The following is a 23,896-nucleotide window of genomic DNA, read 5'->3' on the forward strand; positions in this document are numbered from 1 at the left end:
CACCGATCTCGGAGTGGATCGAGTAGCCAGCGATATTGCTGTGCTTTTTTGTTTAATGGAAGGTTTTCCAATTTCCTAAAAAAAAATTGGACCGTCCGCTGCTGGATAAATAGCAATTCAAGGTGCGTGCGAAACAATATTTAGAATTACAAGACTTTTAAACCAAAGCACAAAATCAAGAACATCAAGATTTTTTCTTTAGCATTCATGCAGTCTGTAGGAATTGTTCTAAGATCTGTGAAAAGTATCCCGTGCATTAAAGAAAATATGGTTTGCACGGTGACGGGGACGGGCCCTGTGCCTTGGAGGGTGATATTTAAAATCCTTCATTATTTGCCACACGGACCACCACCTGTCAGCGAGACATGTTGTGGCAAATTATAAAAGTGAAAAAAAAAACAATTGGGCTCCTCTTTATTGTCAGGTCGGCAGCCACTCATGCGAGCACACGTCGCGCCCTGCACTGCATGCCGCGGCGATTCGTCCATCTAACCACCCCACTTTATGAGCTAGTCGGCAGTCACCTGCCCACCCACTCACAAGAGCACACGTGGTGCTTTCTCCACCCTCCAACGGCCTATAAATAGCGCCTCGTGCTGCACTTGCTTTACACAGCCACCTTCCTCACACAACCAGGACAAGCAAGCAGCAGAACCAGTGTCAGATTTCCCGAGGCACAAGTTGAGCGCAAGATGGAGCACCAGGGGCGCGGCGCAGGCGAGAAGAAGGGCGTCGTGGAGAGCATCACGGAGAAGCTCCCCGGTGGCCACGGTGATCACCAGCAGGCCACCGGTGGCACGTACGGTCAGCAGGGACACGCCGGAGTTACCGGCGAGAACATCAAGGAGAAGCTCCCCGGTGGCCACGGTGATCACCAGCAGACCACTGGAATGACCGGCTCGGAGACGCATGCCACCACGGCCACCACCGATGGCAACTACGGGAAGTCGGGACACACCGGCACTGACGGCACCGGTGAGAACAAGAGTATCATGGACAAGATCAAGGACAAGCTGCCTGGACAGCACTAAGCCCAACCGGTCTGCCCGCTACCTTTGCAGAATAATATAATAAGATGGCCAACTTCCACCGTGTATACATGAATCGAGTCTAGTTCAACTAGCTCACTTGGTCGTACATCTGGGTTTAAGCTTTCATGGACAACAGTGTGTCGAGGGTTTTTGTTTGTTTACAATTTGCATACTTTGATGTGGAAATTTCCTTTGGTTCAACCGGTGCATGGTATGCTATGGCATCTAATATACATACTCCCTCTGTCCCAAAATAAGTGTCTCAACTTTGCACTAACTTTAGTACAAAATTGTAATAAAGTTAAGACACTTATTTTGGGACAGAGGAAGTATAAGCAAATGTTAAGTTTGCAAGTCTGTTCTAACCGACTCATATGATGCATCACCCACTTCTTTTTACCTGGCAAGTAATTCTTGCAGTTTTTTTCTCACAAACTAATTACTTCCACGCGGAAAAAAAAGGCAAGCAAGGATGATCAACGACTGATGATGATGATGATGAGGAGGAAGGCAGGAAGCTGCAATCATTGGAACTGCGGTGAACAGTGATGGAGGACAGCACAGACAAGTCAATGCTCCAATTAATGTACACAAACTTAAAAGGCTTAAAAATTCATAAGAAGTTAATTATTCATCCAAATAATAATATTTTCTTGGATGCAGTCCGGAATGTCTCCATTCTATATGTCGCATCAATTCTTAATTTAAAATGTTTTTCATGCTTATATATCTTAAAAGAAATACTCGTGGCGCACTAAACAGACCATATGAAAATAATTGGACGTGCACAAATTATGATTTTCCATAGATGATTTATAGGGCATTGTTGTACATAAACAGTCCATACATAAGTTTATGTAAAGAAACTTTCACATAAAAATGAGTTCATAAACTATGCATCCAAAAGTGTTTGTTTAATATTTCAGTTGGAAAATTAATGTTCAAAGGTAAGTTTGTCCCCGACGAAGGGAGCGCCGAGATGGAACTCCTCGTCCACAAGAAGTGGATGGAGCACCCCGCCGATAGGAAGGTGGCTCGCCGCAGAGCGTGCAGGAAGTCGGCCCCCTTGGTGTGCCGAAGAACCCCGAAGGCCGGTGGGAATTATGAAGGGGCCGCTCCCCCGATGAGGTTCTCACTGAATGGCGAGCACCATCGACGTGATCCTCCCCCACCACGAGTTGCTCGCATAGCTCCACCTTCACCTCAAGGCACACGCGCGCTCCGTCGTCTGCCTCGCTGCATATCGGGTCGCCGTCCGTTCGTACTCCACCACCACCACCACCACCACCAAGCGTGGTGAAGGAGGAGGCCCAGTAGTACGATGGCGAGGAGGACCCCAACTTCATGCAAGCAGTGGCAAACTCCCTCGAGACCGTCGACACCAACGAGCTCAATCGCTGGCCGGGGATCTTCGATGTCCTCCGCGGCACGCCGATGGAGGCGGCAGCGGCAGCGCAGCAGCACCCGGAGCCAAGCAGGAGCCGGAGGAGCGGGTGGAGCTGCTGCCACCTGGCCTGGAGGGGCAGGAGTGAACGTGGACCTCCATATTCCGGGCAACGCCATCACACGCTTGGACACTGCCGCCGTGCGACGGGTCGTCACCACAAGACGATGATTGGCCATGGCCATGGCCGCGGCCAGTCTTCATCAACCCCACCCATGATTAGGATTGCCATTACGGTCCAGCGGCGGCGGTGGCCACTATCCACTTTTTTCTATGTTTTTTTTGTAAAAATATATTGTAAGCTACTTTTGGCGCAAACTATATTATTCGTGCCATTTTAATGAATATGAAGTTTGAATTTGCGTTTCAATTCCACCCAATTTTAATTTTAATTTTCGATTAAATTCTTCCCAAATTTGAAATTTCAATTCAATTCCACTAATTCGTACTTGTGGTGTGTCCAGTGCATGCCACAAATACCGCGTACTTGTGGCAGGCCCACTGCACGCCACCGGTTGCTGTTAACAATGACATTTGCTTTTGCACGCCTCCGGTAGCTGTTATCAGTGGCACATAATCAGTGGCGTGTCCAAAACACACCACTAAGGGCTAAATTCACACGCCACTACTAAGCTTTTTCCTACTAATGCAAAAAAGAAGCACCATAGGCAGTACCATGTGAAACATAATCATAACCAAGGCCATGGATTGATGCACCAATATTTACACCCACCATATGACTGTCGACAAATGCCTATGACCATGCAATCAACAAACAAACAACATGCTGACAATAATAAAGATTCCAGATTTACGGGTTTGCGTCATATGCCCACAAACATTTTTGTTTCCAAAAAACTAAGCACTAACCAAAGCATACCATTCAACACGAACAAATGAATTTTGGCCCCTAAAACAATCAGAACCTTTGATGCAATGGTGCCTATTTCAAGAAATTCCGCCGCCTGAACCTAGTAATGAAAAGCTGGGAATACATGAAGATCTCACCTTCCATTTAAGTAGGTCGTCCTGGGTGGATACTATAAGTAAACTAGATGATACCCCGCGCGTTGCTGCGAAAATTTTGTATCACCGCAGACGTACCAAAGGTTAATTCATAGTGGCAAACAGTGTAACAAATAAAGATTTATGGATCAAAGTGATTACCCTATAAACAGGAATAATATATTAAGGGTTTGGTTTGCAAGTAGAAGCTCACCAAAGAGTAATAATGACATTTTGCTTGATTACAAATGAATGTGATCTCTCAAGTGATGGATTAATTCTAAATTTAGGCAACATAATTACTAATTTTAGGTCGAATCTGTAGTGTAGTTTGCAAGAAGCTGCATGTGTTGTTGATGATGTAGCATGTTAGGTCGTCTCATAAGGAGATTCTCAAAGAAATAAGAAAGAACACTGCATCTTGTATATGTCATCAGGAGCAGTAAAAATGTTCCCACATGCATCTTAAAAATCAAGAAACATTTTTGGAGCTGTAGGAAATAAGGAACAAACTCATACAATCTATTGGCACATCAAGAGCAGTAAATAACTAAATATATAGGACATATTCTTTGCCATGCATCTATCTCACTTAATGGTGTCATCACAGAGATTACACCACTACAGTAGTACATGCTTCATAGAATTAGTGAAATCAGGGATTTCATGCACAAAGTTGCTTTTGCCCCCACGTTGCACCATAACACAAAGTGCTTCTGCACATATGGGCGTTTCATCTATCTCTTGGAAAATAGGATCATAATAAATCTGCGGAAATATCATCAATCGGGTAGTAAAGAACTCTGGATCACTCTAGTGGTGCGTCGAGACAAAACTGAAAGCTGTAAGAAGAATTTTTCTGTATCAGCCAGTACAGCCAGAAGGGCAATAACCCTGACACACTCAATTAAGAACAGCTGGTATGAATATAATATAGCAAGGAATGGTATGGTGGTCCAAGAAAAACATACTTGGTATGATTCCCAATATGTTAAGTCATAACATGCTTGTATTCATCCACTCCGTGGTACAATTTTATATAAGATAGATCAGAGGGGAGATGAGAGATACATACGCACACTTTACAAAACAAACTCAAGTGCCTGATCCTATCTTTACGTGAGCTCATGCTAGATATGTGCGGCATGACATGGCCGCTTGACCAGAACGGCTCGTGAGACTTGGTCATATGAGAAATTGCATAGTCTAACACAATAGAATCGCTTGAGATCTCAAGAACAATGTTTTGAATTTTTCTTGGGTAACCAATTGCATAATCTAAAGAGCATTCTATTACCTGCCAACCATACGGAGTACCATACATGGAGGGATGCAGGTTGTACGTTGGCTTCTGGGTGAATTCAAGAAGACCGGTGATGGGATGGATTAGCTTGAATCGATGATGACCATGGGGCTGACAGCACAATCAACACTTCAGCTTACAGGCTTGAACGACTAGATTGAGTCTTGATGTTGGCAAGACCGCTGCGGTGGCTACGACTCTCGGAGGAAGTGAAGTTGGCGTGGACTATGGAGAAAGGGGCAGCCGAAGAGGAGTATAGCTATGAACGGGCTCTTGATTTCCACGTGCTTTATAGAGCGAACGCGAGAGGTCCAAGGATCTAGAGCAGCGCCTGGTTGCCTAGATCATAACTGAATGGAGGAAGAGACGCATGTAGGTAGCCGGTTGTTGCTGAAGCTGTCGGGAATCGAGCAAGGGCACTTGTGCTGCTTTGCAGCTGTCGACGCCCTGTGGGTAAGCATATGTCGCACACAGAAAGGATTCAAGAGCGAGAGTTCTACATGTGCGCTAACCATGGAAAGACACGTATATGACACAAAATACCTCTCGGTCTCTTTCAGCTAATTTGCACAATTCAACTCTATCTCTAGCTAGTGTCGCTCACAAATATGTGTATATACATTGTGATCCACAGACAACGGGGACAAAGTATTGCTATACATGGATATGAGTTGATCTCTGCAGAAGTACGTAAGTGAGTTGCTCGAGTACTCCACTCGACCACTAAGACGACAGACAGATGATATACAACTAAAAAATAATGCGATGTGAGGCCAAATCCAAAAATTCAAGATGTTTCGATATGCATTTTTAGCTGGTGTTAAGCTTGGCCTCGTTTTCCTAGCTGGATCGGTGGTAGCATTTCTTCTCGTGGGGTCATTACACTGATGATGTTCTTAGTCTAGATCAAGTAGTAGTAGTAGTTATATTTATTATTGTTTTCATCCTTCAAACTACCATGTAACTAGGCCAGATTAATGAGATCGATGTTATTCTAATTATTGGTCTTCAACTATATTTTAGTATGTATATATATTTACACAAAATAATAAAATAAAATATTAAAATAACAAAATAATAAAATAAACATTTATAGCATTATAAAACAATGTGTCCAACAAATAAACTAAAGAAATAATTTAATAAAATTAAAAATAATAGCAATGGTGTAGCCCACGTCGGTCAACACTAGCAAATACAACGCGGGCCCCCAAATCAATTAACCACCCACTCACCACATCCCCATTCCCCACCCACTCCAAATCCACACCCGTGCCGCAGCCGCTGCCACCGACACGAACGATTTCGTACTATCTGACTGCGCATGGTCTAGTACGTACAATTTCGTACTATCTGACTCCTTTATTGACCGTTTCAATTCCCAAATGGACCTAATTCCCTCATGGATTCTCCGACTTCCAAAATGGAGGAGGTCGGCTTCGCAAGACCATCCGACTTTCCATTAACTAGTACGTACACTTTCCATGACCGAGTCCCAGGGAAAATATCTGGTGCATTGGTGCTTGTGGCGCACCCAGTGCACCAAACTTTTGTAGAACATTTTAAAATGAAATGTTTGGAAAATTCTAAAAAAAATAGCACATTCTCACAATATCAATGTACGTTGTCACAAAATTACAAATAAAAATTCAAAGTGTAGCTCAAAAAAAACCAATTTAACACTGAATAATACATATTATAGGTTGCGCCTTAAATTTGTCCCATTAACAGATGTTAATTTTTTTTATTTTTTTATATCAAGCAATGTTTTGAATTTTGATATGAAATTTCGTTACGATATACATTGATATTCTGTCAATGTGCTAGATTTATCGAACATTTTCAAATGTGCTATGGCATCGGGTGCACTGGTAGCAGCACAAGGGTGGGTGCACCGGATACATTGCCTACCCCCATGGCCGAGTTCACCATACCGAGTCTGACTTTCAGATAGGCAAGTTTGTCTCCCCTATGGACAAATCTGTTGTTGCGAGTCCGACTTCCCTGATAGCCAAGTCCGAACCCATGGCCTAGTCCAACTACCCAAATTTTCGAGAACAAATTGGTAGAAATGTTATGTTCCCTTTGCTGAGACCGACTTCCCAAATGGCCAGTCTGACTCCCCATACCGAGTCTGACTTTCTACTGACGAGTTCGACTTCCCATCGTTTAGTCTATGTCCCAGTCCGACTCTACAACTGTCAGAGAGAAAATTGATTATTGTGTTCTATTTTCGTGGTCGTGACCTACTCCCAGCATCCAAGTCCGACTCCCCAATGGCTAATGGGTGTTCCTTTCTATTATGATTTCCTACTATTAGCCTCACTTCTCATCTTCATTTTGTTTTTATGCCATGGGCGCGACGAGTCATCCACTTGTCATAAAATTTTGCTACTTGTGGAAAGTACAACCAGTGTCCCATATGTATTTCTCGTGTCTTCTTTCCGGTTATTTTTTCAGTTGCACTTTTCAGAATATCACGGTTGCATATCTTCATAAATGTGCAACTGCCTTATGTTAAAAGTGCAACCATGAAATGATTATTGTGAATTGTATTTCAAACATGAGTTTGGGATATTAATACCAAGCCTTCAACCACAATAGCAGTGCTTAGGGTCAACATTTGCGGAGTTGGTGATGGCGTCAGCACGAAAGCATAAACTAAAAGTGGAAAAAAAATGCACTTATTGAATTGCTGCAACAATTATATTTATAACTAGATTGCCTTAATTTGTACTAACTTTTCTTACCAAGATATGTGTTTCATGCTCATATATACTTTTTTATAGGAGTATACAACCGTTTATTAGTGGTTCTTTTTTGCAAACAACAAGCCTCCTTGTTGATTTCCATTAAAGGAAACACCACAAAATTATTACATGAAAACCAAGAAAGAGCATGAAAAAATAGGAATTCAAAAGAGGCATGAGAACATATCAGGTCAACAGAAGTTGCACGCACGCAACAAGAACATAGCCAAGACATACGTAAAGAAAAACCATAAGTTGTTTGAGATCGCGTAACCCAGAGCACTAAAAAAATAGAGTTTTTCAGGTGAAGAAAAGAATCGAACATCAATATATCCTCCTAGCAAAAGGGTTCCAACCATACCCCCTAGCAAAAGCTTCTCCCGGCAACATCTTGATCCTACCTCGGGTATTTATATGTCTTGTTTTTTTGCAAGATTCTCTAAGTCTTTAAGATAATAGGATCGGGTAAAGGCAACAACAGCATGATAATCAACAATTAATTTATCAAAGCATGCACTATTTCTTGTCTTCCAGATAATCCAACAATTTTTCACCCTCCCCTGAGAACTAAATGTCTTTGATTTATAGGGAAGTAATGTAGCCAAGTTCCTAGTATAAAAGCCATCCCTTCAGGGGGGGTCTAGGTCGTCAAAGTTGTTGGGTAACGTAGTAATTTTAAAAAAAATTCTACGCACACGCAAGATCATGGTGATGCATAGCAACGAGAGGGGAGAGTGTTGTCCACGTACCCTCGTAGACCGACAGCGGAAGCGTTATCACAACGCGGTTGATGTAGTCGTACGTCTTCACGATCCGACCGATCAAGTACCGAACGTACGGCACTTCCGAGTTCTACACACGTTCAGCTCGATGACGTCCCTCGAACTCCGATCTAGCCGAGTGTTGAGGGAGAGTTTCGTCAGCACGACGGCGTGGTGACGATGATGATGTTCCACCGACGCAGGGCTTCGCCTAAGCTCCGCAACGGTATTATCGAGGTGTAATATGATGGAGGGGGGCACCGCACACGGCCAAGAGATCTCAGGGATCTATTGTTGTGTATCTGGGGTGCCCCCCTGCCCCCGTATATAAAGGAGCAAGGGGGAGGCAGCCGGCCAAGGGGAGAGGCGCGCCATAGGGGGGAGCCCTACTCCCACCGGGAGTAGGACTCCTCCTTTCCTTGTGGAGTAGGAGAAGGGAAGGGGGAAGGAGAAAGAAGCAAGGGTGCGCCCCCCTTCCCTAGTCCAATTCGGACCAGACCATGGGGAGGGGTGCGGCCACCTTTTGAGGCCTTTCTCTACTTTCCCGTATGGCCCATTAAGGCCCAATACGAATTCCCGTAACTCTCCGGTACTCCGAAAAATACCCGAATCACTCGGAACCTTTCCGAAGTCCGAATATAGTCGTCCAATATATCGATCTTTACGTCTCGACCATTTCGAGACTCCTCGTCATATCCCCGATCTCATCCGGGACTCCGAACTCCTTCGGTATATCAAAACTCAATAAAACTGTCATCGTAACGTTAAGCGTGCGGACCCTACGCGTTCGAGAACTATGTCGACATGACCGAGACACCTCTCCGGTCAATAACCAATAGCGGAACCTGGATGCTCATATTGGTTCCTACATATTCTACGAAGATCTTTATCGGTCAGACCGCATAACAACATACGTTGTTCCCTTTGTCAACGGTATGTTACTTGCCCGAGATTTGATCATCGGTATCTCGATACCTAGTTCAATCTCGTTACTGGCAAGTCTCTTTACTCGTTCCGTAACACATCATCCCGCAACTAACTCATTAGTCATAATGCTTGCAAGGCTTATAGTGATGTGCATTACCGAGTGGGCCCAGAGATACCTCTCCGACAATTGGAGTGACAAATCCTAATCTCGAAATACGCCAACCCAACAAGTACCTTTGGAGACACCTGTAGAGCACCTTTATAATCACCCATTTACGTTGTGACGTTTGGTAGCACACAAAGTGTTCCTCCGGTAAACGGGAGTTGCATAATCTCATAGTCATAGGAACATGTATAAGTCATGAAGAAAGCAATAGCAACATACTAAACGATCGAGTGCTAAGCTAACGGAATGGGTCAAGTCAATCACGTCATTCTCCTAATGAGGTGATCTCGTTAATCAAATGACAACTTATGTCTATGGCTAGGAAACATAACCATCTTTGATTAACGAGCTAGTCAAGTAGAGGCATACTAGTGACACTCTGTTTGTCTATATATTCACACATGTATTATGTTTCCGGTTAATACAATTCTAGCATGAATAATAAACATTTATCATGATACAAGGAAATAAATAATACTTTATTATTGCCTCTAGGGCATATTTCCTTCAGTCTCCCACTTGCACTAGAGTCAATAATCTAGATTACACAGTAATGATTCTTACACCCATGGAGCCTGGTGCTGATCATGTTTTGCTCGTGGAAGAGGCTTAGTCAACGGGTCTGCAACATTCAGATCCGTATGTATCTTGCAAATTTCTATGTCTCCCACCTGGACTAAATCCCGGATGGAATTGAAGCGTCTTTTGATGTGCTTGGTTCTCTTGTGAAATCTGGATTCCTTTGCCAAGGCAATTGCACCAGTATTGTCACAAAAGATTTTCATAGGACCCGATGCACTAGGTATGACACCTAGATCGGATATGAACTCCTTCATCCAGACTCCTTCATTTGCTGCTTCCGAAGCAGCTATGTACTCCGCTTCACATGTAGATCCCGCCACGACGCTTTGTTTAGAACTGCACCAACTGACAGCTCCATCGTTCAATGTAAATACGTATCCGGTTTGCGATTTAGAATCGTCCGGATCAGTGTCAAAGCTTGCATCAACGTAACCATTTACGATGAGCTCTTTGTCACCTCCATATACGAGAAACATATCCTTAGTCCTTTTCAGGTATTTCAGGATGTTCTTGACCGCTGTCCAGTGATCCACTCCTGGATTACTTTGGTACCTTCCTGCTAGACTTATAGCAAGGCATACATCAGGTCTGGTACACAGCATTGCATACATGATAGAGCCTATGGCTGAAGCATAGGGGACATCTTTCATCTTCTCTCTATCTTCTGCAGTGGTCGGGCATTGAGTCTTACTCAACTTCACACCTTGCAACACAGGCAAGAATCCTTTCTTTGCTTGATCCATTTTGAACTTCTTCAGAACTTCGTCAAGGTATGTGCTTTGTGAAAGTCCAATTAAGCGTCTTGATCTATCTCTATAGATCTTGATGCCCAATATATACGCAGCTTCACCGAGGTCTTTCATTGAAAAACTCTTATTCAAGTATCCCTTTATGCTATCCAGAAATTCTATATCATTTCCAATCAGTAATATGTCATCCACATATAATATCAGAAATGCTACAGAGCTCCCACTCACTTTCTTGTAAATACAGGCTTCTCCAAAAGTCTGTATAAAACCAAATGCTTTGATCACACTATCAAAGCGTTTATTCCAACTCCGAGAGGCTTGCACCAGTCCATAAATGGATCGCTGGAGCTTGCACACTTTGTTAGCTCCCTTTGGATCGACAAAACCTTCTGGTTGCATCATATACAACTCTTCTTCCAGAAATCCATTCAGGAATGCAGTTTTGACATCCATTTGCCAAATTTCATAATCATAAAATGCGGCAATTGCCAACATGATTCGGACAGACTTAAGCATCACTACGGGTGAGAAGGTCTCATCGTAGTCAATCCCTTGAACTTGTCAAAAACCTTTCGCAACAAGTCGAGCTTTATAGACAGTAACATTACCATCAGCGTCAGTCTTCTTCTTGAAGATCCATTTATTTTCAATGGCTTGCCGATCATTGGGCAAGTCAACCAAAGTCCATACTTTGTTCTCATACATGGATCCCATCTCAGATTTCATGGCCTCAAGCCATTTTGCGGAATCTGGGCTCACCATCGCTTCTTCATAGTTCGTAGGTTCGTCATGGTCTAGTAACATAACTTCCAGAACAGGATTACCGTACCACTCTGGTGCGGATCTTACTCTGGTTGATCTACGAGGTTCAGTAATAACTTGATCTGAAGTTTCATGATCATCATCATTAACTTCCTCACTAATTGGTGTAGGTGTCTCAGAAACTGGTTTCTGTGATGAACTACTTTCCAATAAGGGAGCAGGTACAGTTACTTCATCAAGTTCTACTTTCCTCTCACTCACTTCTTTCGAGAGAAACTCCTTCTCTAGAAAGGATCCATTCTTAGCAACGAATGTCTTGCCTTCGGATCTGTGATAGAAGGTGTACCCAACTGTCTCCTTTGGGTATCCTATGAAGACACATTTCTCCGATTTGGGTTTGAGCTTATCAGGATGAAACCTTTTCACATAAGCATTGCAACCCCAAACTTTAAGAAACGACAACTTTGGTTTCTTGCCAAACCACAGTTCATAAGATGTCGTCTCAACGGATTTAGATGGTACCCTATTTAACGTGAATGTAGCTGTCTCTAATGCATAACCCCAAAACGATAGTGGTAGATCGGTAAGAGACATCATATATTGCACCATATCTAATAAAGTACGGTTACGATGTTTGGACACACCATTATGCTGTGGTGTTCCAGGTGGCATAAATTTGTGAAACTATTCCACATTGTTTTAATTGAAGACCAAACTCGTAACTCAAATATTTGTCTCCGCGATCAGATCATAGAAACTTTATTTTCTTGTCACGATGATTTTCCACTTCACTCTGAAATTCTTTGAACTTTTCAAATGTTTCAGACTTATGTTTCATCAAGTAGATATACCCATATCTGCTCAAATCATCTGTGAAGGTGAGAAAATAACGATATCCGCCACGAGCCTCAATATTCATTGGACCACATACATCTGTATGTATGACTTCCAACAAATCTGTTGCTCTCTCCATAGTTCCGGAGAACGGCGTTTTAGTCATCTTGCCCATGAGGCATGGTTCGCAAGCATCAAGTGATTCATAATCAATTGATTCCAAAATCCCATCAGTATGGAGTTTCTTCATGCGCTTTACACCAATATGACCTAAACGGCAGTGCCACAAATAAGTTGCACTATCATTATTAACTTTGCATCTTTTGGCTTCAATATTATGAATATGTGTATCACTACGATCGAGATCCAACAAACCATTTTCGTTGGTTTGTATGACCATAGAAGGTTTTTATTCATGTAAACAGAACAACAATTGTTCTCTAACTTAAATGAATAACCGTATTGCAATAAACATGATCAAATCATATTCATGCTCAACGCAAACACCAAATAACACTTATTTAGTTTCAACACTAATCCCGAAAGTACAGGGAGTGTGCGATGATGATCATATCAATCTTGGAACTACTTCCAACACACATCGTCACTTCATCCTTAACTAGTTTATGTTCATGCAACTCCCGTTTCGAGTTACTACTCTTTAGCAACTGAACCAATATCAAATACTGAGGGGTTGCTATAAACACTAGTAAGTACACATCAATAACATGTATATCCAATATACCTTTGTTCACTTTGCCATCCTTCTTATCCACCAAATACTTGGGGCAGTTCCGCTTCCAGTGACCAGTCCCTTTGCAGTAGAAGCACTTAGTCTCAGGCTTAGGTACATACTTGGGCTTCTTCACTTGAGTAGCAACTTGCTTGCTGTTCTTTTGAAGTTCCCCTTCTATCCCTTTGCCCTTTTCTTGAAACTAGTGGTCTTGCTAACCATCAACACTTGATGCTCTTTCTTGATTTCTACCTTTGTTGATTTCAGCATCACGAAGAGCTCGGGAATTACTTTCGTCATTCCTTGCATACTATAGTTCATCACGAAGTTCTACTAACTTAGTGATGGTGACTAGAGAATTCTGTCAATCACTATTTTATCTGGAAAATTAACTCCCACTTGATTCAAGCGATTGTAGTACCCAGACAATCTGAGCACATGCTCACTAGTTGAGCGATTCTCCTCCATCTTTTAGCTATAGAACTTGTTGGAGACTTCATATCTCTCAACTCGGGTATTTGCTTGAAATATTAACTTCAACTCCTGGAACATCTCATATGGTCCATGACGTTCAAAACGTCTTTGAAGTCCCGATTCTAAGCCGTTAAGCATAGTGCACTAAACTATCAAGTAGTCATCATATTGAGCTAGCCAAACGTTTATAACGTCTGCATCTGCTCCTGCAATAGGTCTGTCACCTAGCGGTGCATTAAGGACATAATTTTTCTGTGCAGCAATGAGGATAATCCTCAGATCACGGATCCAATCCGCATCTTTGCTACTAACATCTTTCAACATAATTTTTCTCTAGGAACATATCAAAAATAAACACAGGGAAGCAACAACGCGAGCTATTGATCTACAACATAATTTACAAAATACTATCAGGACTAAGTTCATGATAAATTTAAGTTCAATTAATCATATTACTTAAGAACTCCCACTTAGATAGACATCCCTCTAATCCTCTAAGTGATCACGTGATCCATATCAACTAAACCATGTCCGATCATCACGTGAGATGGAGTAGTTTCAATGGTGAACATCACTATATTGATCATATCTACTATATGATTCACGCTCGACCTTTCGGTCTCCGTGTTCCAAGGCCATATCTGTTATATGCTAGGCTCGTCAAGTTTAACCTGAGTATTCCGCGTGTGCAACTGTTTTGCACCCGTTGTATTTGAACGTAGAGCCTATCACACCCGATCATCACGTGGTGTCTCAGCACGAAGAACTTTCGCAACGGTGCATACTCAGGGAGAACACTTATACTTTGATAATTTAGTGAAGGATCATCTTATAATGCTACCGTCAAAAAAAGCAAGATAAGATGCATAAAGGATTAACATCACATGCAATCAATATAAGTGATATGATATGGCCATCATCATCTTGTGCTTGTGATCTCCATCTCCGAAGCACCGTGCTTGTGATCTCCATCTCCGAAGCACCGTCATGATCACCATCGTCACCGGCGCGACACCTTGATCTCCATCGTAGCATCGTTGTCGTCTCGCCAACTTATTGCTTTTACGACTATCGCTACCGCTTAGTGATAAAGTAAAACTATTACATGGCGATTGCATCTCATACAATAAAGCGACAACCATATGGCTCCTGCCAGTTGCCGATAACTCGGTTACAAAACATGATCATCTCATACAACACATTATATCACATCATGTCTTGACCATATCACATCACAACATGCCCTGCAAAAACAAGTTAGACGTCCTCTACTTTGTTGTTGCATATTTTACGTGGCTGCTACGGGCTTAGCAAGAACCGTTCTTACCTACGCATCAAAACCACAACGATAGTTTGTCAAGTTGGTGTTGTTTTAACCTTCGCAAGGACCGGGCGTAGCCACACTCGGTTCAACTAAAGTGAGAGAGACAGACACCCGCCGGTCACCTTTAAGCAACGAGTGCTCACAACGGTGAAACCAGTCTCGCGTAAGCGTACGCGTAATGTCGGTCCGGGCCGCTTCATCTCACAATACCGCTGAACCAAAGTATGACATGCTAGTAAGCAGTATGACTTATATCGCCCACAACTCACTTGTGTTCTACTCGTGCATAGCATCAACGCATAAAACCTGGCTCGGATGCCACTGTTGGGGAACGTAGTAATTTCAAAAAATTTCCTACGCACACGCAAGATCATGGTGATGCATAGCAACGAGAGGGGAGAGTGTTGTCCACGTACCCTCGTAGACCGACAGCGGAAGCATCACAACGCGGTTGATGTAGTCATACGTCTTCACAATCCGACCGATCAAGTACCGAACGTACGGCACTTCCGAGTTCTACACACGTTCAGCTCGATGACGTCCCTCGAACTCTGATCCAGCCGAGTGTTGAGGCAGAGTTTTGTCAGCATGACGGCGTGGTGACGATGACGGTGTTCCACCGACGCAGGGCTTCGCCTAAGCTCCGCAACGGTATTATCGAGGTGTAATATGGTGGAGGGGGGCACCGCACACGGCCAAGAGATCTCAAGGATCTATTGTTGTGTATCTGGGGTGCCCCCCTGCCCCCGTATATAAAGGAGCAAGGGGGAGGCAGCCGGCCAAGGGGAGAGGCGCGCCATAGGGGGGAGTCCTACTCCCACCGGGAGTAGGACTCCTCCTTTCCTTGTGGGAGTAGGAGAAGGGAAGGGGGAAGGAGAAAGAAGCAAGGGTGCGCCCCCCTTTCCTAGTCCAATTCGGACCAGACCATGGGGAGGGGTGCGGCCACCTTTTGAGGCCTTTCTCTCCTTTCCCGTATGGCCCATTAAGGCCCAATACGAATTCCCGTAACTCTCCGGTACTCCAAAAAATACCCGAATCACTCGGAACCTTTCCGAAGTCCGAATATAGTCGTCCAATATATCGATCTTTACGTCTCGACCATTTCGAGACTCCTCGTCATATCCCCGATCTCATCCGGGACTCCGAACTCCTTCGTTATATCAAAACTCAATAAAACTGTCATCGTAACGTTAAGCGTGCGGACCCTACGGGTTCGAGAACTATGTAGACATGACCGAGACACCTCTCCGGTCAATAACCAATAGCGAAACCTGGATGCTCATATTGGTTCCTACATATTCTACGAAGATCTTTATCGGTCAGACCGCATAACAACATACGCTGTTCCCTTTGTCACCGGTATGTTACTTGCCCGAGATTTGATCGTCGGTATCTCGATACCTAGTTCAATCTCGTTACCGGCAAGTCTCTTTACTCGTTCCGTAACACATCATCCCGTAACTAACTCATTAGTCACAATGCTTGCAAGGCTTATAGTGATGTGCATTACCGAGTGGGCCCAGAGATACCTCTCCGACAATTGGAGTGACAAATCCTAATCTCGAAATACGTCAACCCAACAAGTACCTTTGGAGACACCTGTAGAGCACCTTTATAATCACCCATTTACGTTGTGACGTTTGGTAGCACACAAAGTGTTCCTCCGGTAAACGGGAGTTGCATAATCTCATAGTCATAGGAACATGTATAAGTCATGAAGAAAGCAATAGCAACATACTAAACGATCGAGTGCTAAGCTAACGGAATGGGTCAAGTCAATCACGTCATTCTCCTAATGAGGTGATCTCGTTAATCAAATGACAACTTATGTCTATGGCTAGGAAACATAACCATCTTTGGTTAACGAGCTAGTCAAGTAGAGGCATACTAGTGACACTCTGTTTGTCTATATATTCACACATGTATTATGTTTCCGGTTAATACAATTCTAGCATGAATAATAAACATTTATCATGATACAAGGAAATAAATAATACTTTATTATTGCCTCTAGGGCATATTTCCTTCAGTGTAAAATTCTTTTAGCATGATACAAGGAAATATTCTTTTAGCATCCACAAGGAGCCCCAAATATTTTAGATGTAAAATTCCAGCCTCACAAGTGAAGATCTCCTCATATTCTTACATTTCCTCGGAGGACTCTCGTATATAACACAAACTCTAAACCGCGGGCATGTATAGTTTTATTTATTTATTGTATCACTCTATTTTTGGGAACTCCTATGTGCTGCATTTTGCGGCAAATAGCCAGCACGACGAACAGGAGGTGTGCGACTGGGCCGGCCCACTAAGAGGACCTCGAAGCGTGTCTACAGCGGTAAAAATTCCAAAAACAAGATGACAACGCAAGGAATCGAACCAGTGACGTCACTTTCCCCCACAAGGGCTGCTAGCCACCAGAGCAAATGACTGCATGTGAACAATACCGCATCGCGATTGTATTTGAGAACTTTCTATTGTGGGATATTCCCCTTCCATGTTATTTTCTATATGTGTACTGTAGCATATAGATTTGAATATGTGAACAAATTTGGAAAAGCTGGAACATGTTTTGAAATTGCTGAATATTTTTTGAAGTTGTGAAAAAAATTCAAAACGCGACATTTTCCTAAATTACGAATAAATTTTCAAAACACGAACTTTTTTTTAAATTACGAACAATTTTTATGAAACACATTTTTTCGAAAACTCAAAAAACGTGAACATTTTTTGAATATTTATTTTTTTGGAAAATCTGGAACATATTTTGCAATTACAGAACATTTTTCGAATTTATGACCAAATTTTAGAAACGGGAACACTTTTTCAAACAACTCGAACATATTTGTGTTTGTGAACAAATTTTCAGATACATGATTTTTTTTTCAAATATTTCAAAACATTTTGAAAGTGAGAACATTTTTTGGAATTCCCGATCATTTTGTGAATTTTTGAATAAAATATAAAATGCGCATTTTTTGGAAATTCCGAAAATTTTCTGAAAAGTTGTGAGAAAATTGAACCATTTTTTTTTAGAATCCCAAAAAATATTTCAAAGCGAGCGTTTTTTGAATTTATGAGCAAAATTTGAACCGACGAACATTTTAGAAATTTTGATTTTTTAAAATTTTATAACCTTTTTAAAAAATACAAAAAACAACTGAAGAAAGAAAAAATAAACTTGAAAAAGGAAAAATGAAACAAAAAAACAGGAAAGGGGACAGAAGAAGAAAGAAAGAAGAAAGAAGAAAAAGAAACACAAAAATGAAAAAAGGAAAAAACCAGAAAGAAAAGGGAAAACTGGCAAAAGGAAAAACTGGGTCAGCGACCCTTTTAGAAGGTCCCCAAAACTGGATGATGTTGTAGGCGAACTGTATACACAAAAGAGGCCGGCCCATCGCATCGCTCGGTCTCTTCGCCTGTCCGAAGCCCCTGCAGTTTGACGCAACGCTCGTCAAATAGGGTTTTCCCTGTATTTTGTCCCTTTTCAACTTCATTCCTGAAACCATAACAGGGCATCTATTTCGGGCCAACATTTGGTCTTTATCTAATTTGGGTCGCAACAATACCCGAGGCAGCCTTTATGTTGAAGGCATATGTGTGTGAGGCCCATAAGGCATGCACCATTCGAAATTAACCCACACAAACAATAAAACTTACAAAAAAGCCCACACAAGGCTGAAATCCACAAAACTCTGGATCAATCAAAGGACAGTTGTAAGGCCACCACATCCAAATAAAGTTCCTTGAATTGCAGTCCATTTCAATGCGTTGGTTGATTTGGTCTTGCATCCCAATCCAATTCAGTGTGCTCAATACAGACATCCAACGAAACGTAGACTTTGCTTGGAAGAAGCTAAATACTGGGAAGCGCAAAAAAAATTTACACTCAATCCAACCAAGACCTTAAAAATTGAAAAGGGCCCTTTTTGCTTAATTCGGGGGAGAAGCGAGGAAAACGGTAGAGTATACGCAAACTCTATTGTTTACCAGGGAAACTTTTTTTTTGCGGGTATTTATCAGGGAAACTAACTATGATTTTTTTTTTTTGAGAATACTAACTATGAGTTTGGAACCCATATGCTTGGTTCTCTATCGATGTGACATTTGATCCATCCAGACTAGCAGCCACCAACCATGAATGTCCTATCACGCCAAAGTGATGTGTATTGCCGCACTAACCAACTCCATCATGCATGTGCCACTGTATCACCTACCATCTGTACTCCACTCAAAGAATGATGCTGCTTTTATCTAAGTACCTATCATAAAAAGAGAAGGATGCTGCTTTGATAAACGAAATACATCAACTTAATTATCCATGTCGACAAGATGCCAGCTGCGATGTGTAAACCTATGTAATCCACACGCCAGTGCGAGTGTGCGACGCAATATTCTTAGTGAAAAGCATTTCAACTTAATATATGGTTTGGAACATCGGATCATGTATGATTATCACTAAGGCTTCAACTGCGCAGTTGCGGATTTGCACGAAAAATAACCAATCCACAAAGACGGGTCCACAAAGGAACAAAAAGCAAAGAGTAGATAAGGTTTTGGACTTAATTATGGCATCAGACAGTACGATTAGCGAATAACCACTCCCGCGCGCACATGCATAAGCATCTGTTGCGATGTTCATGAGCCCGTGAGCGTACGTACGTGTCCTATCCTTGCGGTAGCCGGTAGCACCGGGGCACGCGTTCCCAATCAGCGATGGCGGGTGGCCCGCCGGCCGCCGGAGCTGGTGAGGATGACACATGACCCCCCGTCAGAAAGCCACCAAAGTTGGCGCATAGATGATCTACCGAGTAGTTGTTTGGTAGCATCTACAGTACAAAGTACCTCAACCAAAAGGAAACGCTCGCCATGTGACCTCACCTCACCGGCCATGGATGTACCTTAACACAATGGATGTCAGTGAGAGCCGGTGAACTTTCTTAGAAACCTTGATGAAGAAGCTGCTCATGGTGGTGAGTGGCGACAGCATAATACTCCTACTGGTCCTAGACAAGACAGGCGACCAATCTGGCTAGCTAGCTAGGTGGCTACTAGTGAGAAATTCCCTGTGCGTACAAATGTGCATGCGAATCTTGTCTCTTTGCTCTCTTCATTCTTGCCATGGTACCTCTGTCGAGAAATCTTGATCAGGAAATCATTCTCCTTACGTAGTGTTCAAGCGGCATCGTTAGATGCAAAATAAAAATAATAAAAATAGCGGCATCGTTCGGCATTCAAATTAATTGAACAGAAATTTACCCAAGGATGCATCAACAAATTCTATTTATGCTAATTAATCAGGTCTAACTATTGTTGGGCTAGAAGTACCTAGAAGAAACAGTTTCTCAAATATCTGAAAGTTAAAAGCTGGGAGTTATATATCTTTGTAAGATCAACTTTTGGGACATCCTCCTCATGGAGGCATGTGCTTTAGTTCCCAACCACTTCCAAATCATTGTCCTTTACTCCAAGGAAAGCTAGTGACCTGCGATCTTTAATCTGATCACATCAGTAACTAACAACCAACGCCACCTCGTAAAGTCCCAACTACTAGGCTGAAAAAAGTGCCGACGGCACCTAAAATTTCTAATCGTTTTCATATTATTACGACATCATGACTGAACCTTAGCGCTTATTAAAGCTTAGCTAGACTCCATTTGAAAACTAGTAGGACTGTGTGGGATATTTTAATTTTTGAATTCCAGAAAATTGATTTTTCTTTTAAATCCTTATCGCAACCCACTTCTTGTTTACTATCACTAAGCGAACTCGGTGTACCAAAATAAAAAAAATGAAAATATATTTGCATGTGCCTAATCTACATGGGAGAGGGTCAATGAATTTTCATATCTATGTTAGAACTTAATGCCACTTATTGAACTTGAGTTAGTAATAGTGGATTCTTGGAAATTTTTGCGGCTACTGGATAATGTATTTTATACATAAATTAATCATCATGTTTAAGTGATTTGGATGTACTAAACATGATTTTGCAATTTGACCATAAAGTTTACAAGACACAACACATACAACAAAATTAGGCGAATGATATACACTTATGTGTCAGCAGATATACCCGCATTCATATGTGTGACACATGACAAGATACGGCGGATGCACCATCTACAAGACCGACATAATCTTCTATCTCACGGTGTACGAGATTATGGAAACTAGAAGCAGGTTTGACATACTATGTAGAAGGGAAAAATTACCTCTCTATTCTTAATGGACCTGATGCGCCAGTTTATTCCACTGAAGACATGCTTGAAGTTGCTACTATCTTTTGTAAGTACCCTTTGGGGTTTGAATTTAACCTAAGATACACCTGGGTGAAACTTTTTGGTCTGATGAGGAGTTGATCTCTAAAAGTGAAACAAAATTCTTCTGGAAAAACACTTCTGTGAGGAAGAAATTAAGGAAGCTAGCATGGGTTCCTATGCTAGTGGGCTTCCATGGTCCAGATGGTTTGTTCTTTTTATTCTACCAACATTTCTGGGAAGTGATTAAAAATGATTTTACGGCTTTAGTCAGAGATTTTGAGATGCGCTCTTTGGAAATACATAGGCTTAACTATGCTATTATTACTCTGATTCCTAATGAACCAGATGTTAGGGATATGAGGAAGTTCAAACCTATAAGTTTGTTTAACTGTTCGGTTAATTTTTTTAGTAAGGCCACGACTAATAGAATTTCTCGTAATGGTCAAAGATTATGTCTCCATGTCCATCAACAATTTGTTGGAGGGAGGTTCATTCTTGGGAGTGTTGTTACATCTCATGAAACTATCAATGAGGTGTACAATGCTGGTAAGCCTGGGGTTATCGTCAAACTAGACTAAAAAACGTATGACCAGGTTAACTTGGATTTCCTAGTGGAGATGCTAACCTCTAGGGGGTTTGGAAAAGATGTGGATTGGGTGGATTCTTAATTTCTATTCTACAACAAAGCTCCTTTTATGTTTGGATAATGATGTTAACGGTTCCTACTTTGTTGGTGGCAAAGGCTTAAAGCAAGGAGATCCTTTGTCCCCCATGCTTTTCAATTTACCGCCTGATGTTTTCTCTTGTATGCTGGTCAAAGCCTTCAATGAAAATATTACTTCTGGGATTATTCCTCATATAATACCTGGTAGCATAGTTAGTTTGCAATATGTTGATGATATGATAATATTTCTTGACCTGGACCATAATTATGCTAGAAATATAAAAAAAATTGTCTTGGAATGAAGATTTACTATGACAAATGTGACTTATTGAGAATTAATCTTGATACTGAGCTTCTAAGCTTTTATCCCAAAAAATTGTTGCAAGATTGGCTCCTTTACTCTCAAGTATCTGGGTGTTCGCTTGGACTATCTTAAACTTCGGAGAGGGGACATTCAAGAGAATTTGTGGGTGGAAGGGCAGACTTCTTAGTTATGAAAACAAATTAGTTTTGCTACAAACACTAGCATTCCTACATATCTGATGTCCATTATTAAATTGCTAAGTGGGCGATTAACGCAGTCACTTCATAAATGGCTCAATTTTTCTGGGGGATCTTGGAGATACCCATAAATATCACCTGGCAAATTGGGGGCTTGTGTCCCAGAAAAATGGCTTGGGGGTTTGGGTGTTCTCAATTTTGGAGACCTTAACATGGCTCTTTTACCTTCCTAGGCCAAGAGATTTTTTATGAGAGTTGACAAAAATTGGATTTCACTACTGAACTCCAAGTGCAAAACGTGTAAGCATGTCTTTGGTCTAAAACAAATATTGGATCCCCGTTTTGGATTGTTGTGACTTGGGCTCTGGCTAGGGTTCAACCTTTTTATAAATGATATATTGGGAATGGTAACTGCATTAGCTTTTGCCATGATATTTGGGTAGGTGATACAACTTTAAAGATACATTTTTGCGATGTATTTGATATCTGATAACAACAAAATTGTCATGTTGCCCAAGTTTGGTAAAGATATACTCTCAAGTTGACCTTTACGAGTTGTGTGGATGTTGCTTTCCTAGTTAAGTGGCATGATCTATTGGTTGTCTTGTTGACCTATATTCCTAATGCAAATGCTGATTAACCTTTGTGGATGCTTAAACCTTCTAGGGTGTATTTTATTCGTTTCTTATATAACATGGTTAATTGGGAAGGGGGTTGTACACCTATTTGTAAGAATTTTGCTAAATTATTGTTCTTCACAGATATTTGATTTTTGTGTGATTGGCTTTCTACAATAAAATTTTAGCAAGAGATAACTTGAGTAAAAGATAACATGTAGATGATTTGACTTGTCTTTTTTGTGGCGAGGCCGAGTTTGTTCACCACCTACTCTTTTATTGTCTTGAAGTTACAAGGAATTTTGAAGTTAAAGACAATCAAAGAGTAGGTGGTGAACAAAGTTCCTTAACTTCAAAATTCCTTGTAACATATCTAATCTATCTATTTTGTGGTGCGCCAAAAATAAAAAGTTTGTGGTTAGTATATCATGTGTTGTTGTAATGTCGGGTTTATTGATAATCTAGAATTAATGATCTTTGTTTTCAGGGTCTGGTGTGGACAAATACCCAAATTCTTCTTGGAAGAGTAAGTGCGATGCTTCATCAATAGAGGATTCTATGTGTCGATACTCAATCAATCTTATTGAGAAACTGTATGTTGCTCCTGGATCAACAAAGATGATGGATTCTAAAGATCGCTTGGAGATGATGATCTGGGCAAGCTAAAGGAGTGACAAGCGAGGCTTCATCTTGAGAGCGTTCAACCTAAAATGTTGATGGCCTATAATAGTTAGCCTGGCTGATTAATTTCCTTTCCTTCATTGTGTTTGAGATATTTCATACTGTCCCCCAACCTTTGTGGCTAGATGCAAGGGTTTAAGTTTTTTTAGCTCAGCTACTTTGGCTCAGCCCGAGAAATGTGAAAAGTTATGTGGCTTGTTTCCCCTTGTTTTTCATAAAATGGAGTGGGGGCTCCTTTTCTTCAAAAAAAATACTATGCCAGGGACTCCTGAGTCGAACAGACTAAGGAGATTTACTTTCCTTAGTCATTGAGGATTTGATGATT

General features: G+C 41.7%; 1 protein-coding gene across 1 annotated transcript; it reads left to right on the forward strand.

The window, feature by feature from the left end:
- The first annotated feature begins 615 nt into the window (after positions 1–615).
- On the forward strand, positions 616–1,238 carry LOC100037562 (cold-shock protein CS120-like). The gene has a single exon (XM_044587721.1). It carries the CDS (start codon positions 693–695, stop codon positions 1,029–1,031), a length of 339 nt encoding a protein of 112 aa, XP_044443656.1. The 5' UTR covers positions 616–692; the 3' UTR covers positions 1,032–1,238.
- Positions 1,239–23,896: the final 22,658 nt, after the last annotated feature.

This window comes from Triticum aestivum, chromosome 7D (genome assembly GCF_018294505.1).
Source record: "Triticum aestivum cultivar Chinese Spring chromosome 7D, IWGSC CS RefSeq v2.1, whole genome shotgun sequence".
Lineage (NCBI taxonomy): Eukaryota > Viridiplantae > Streptophyta > Magnoliopsida > Poales > Poaceae > Triticum > Triticum aestivum.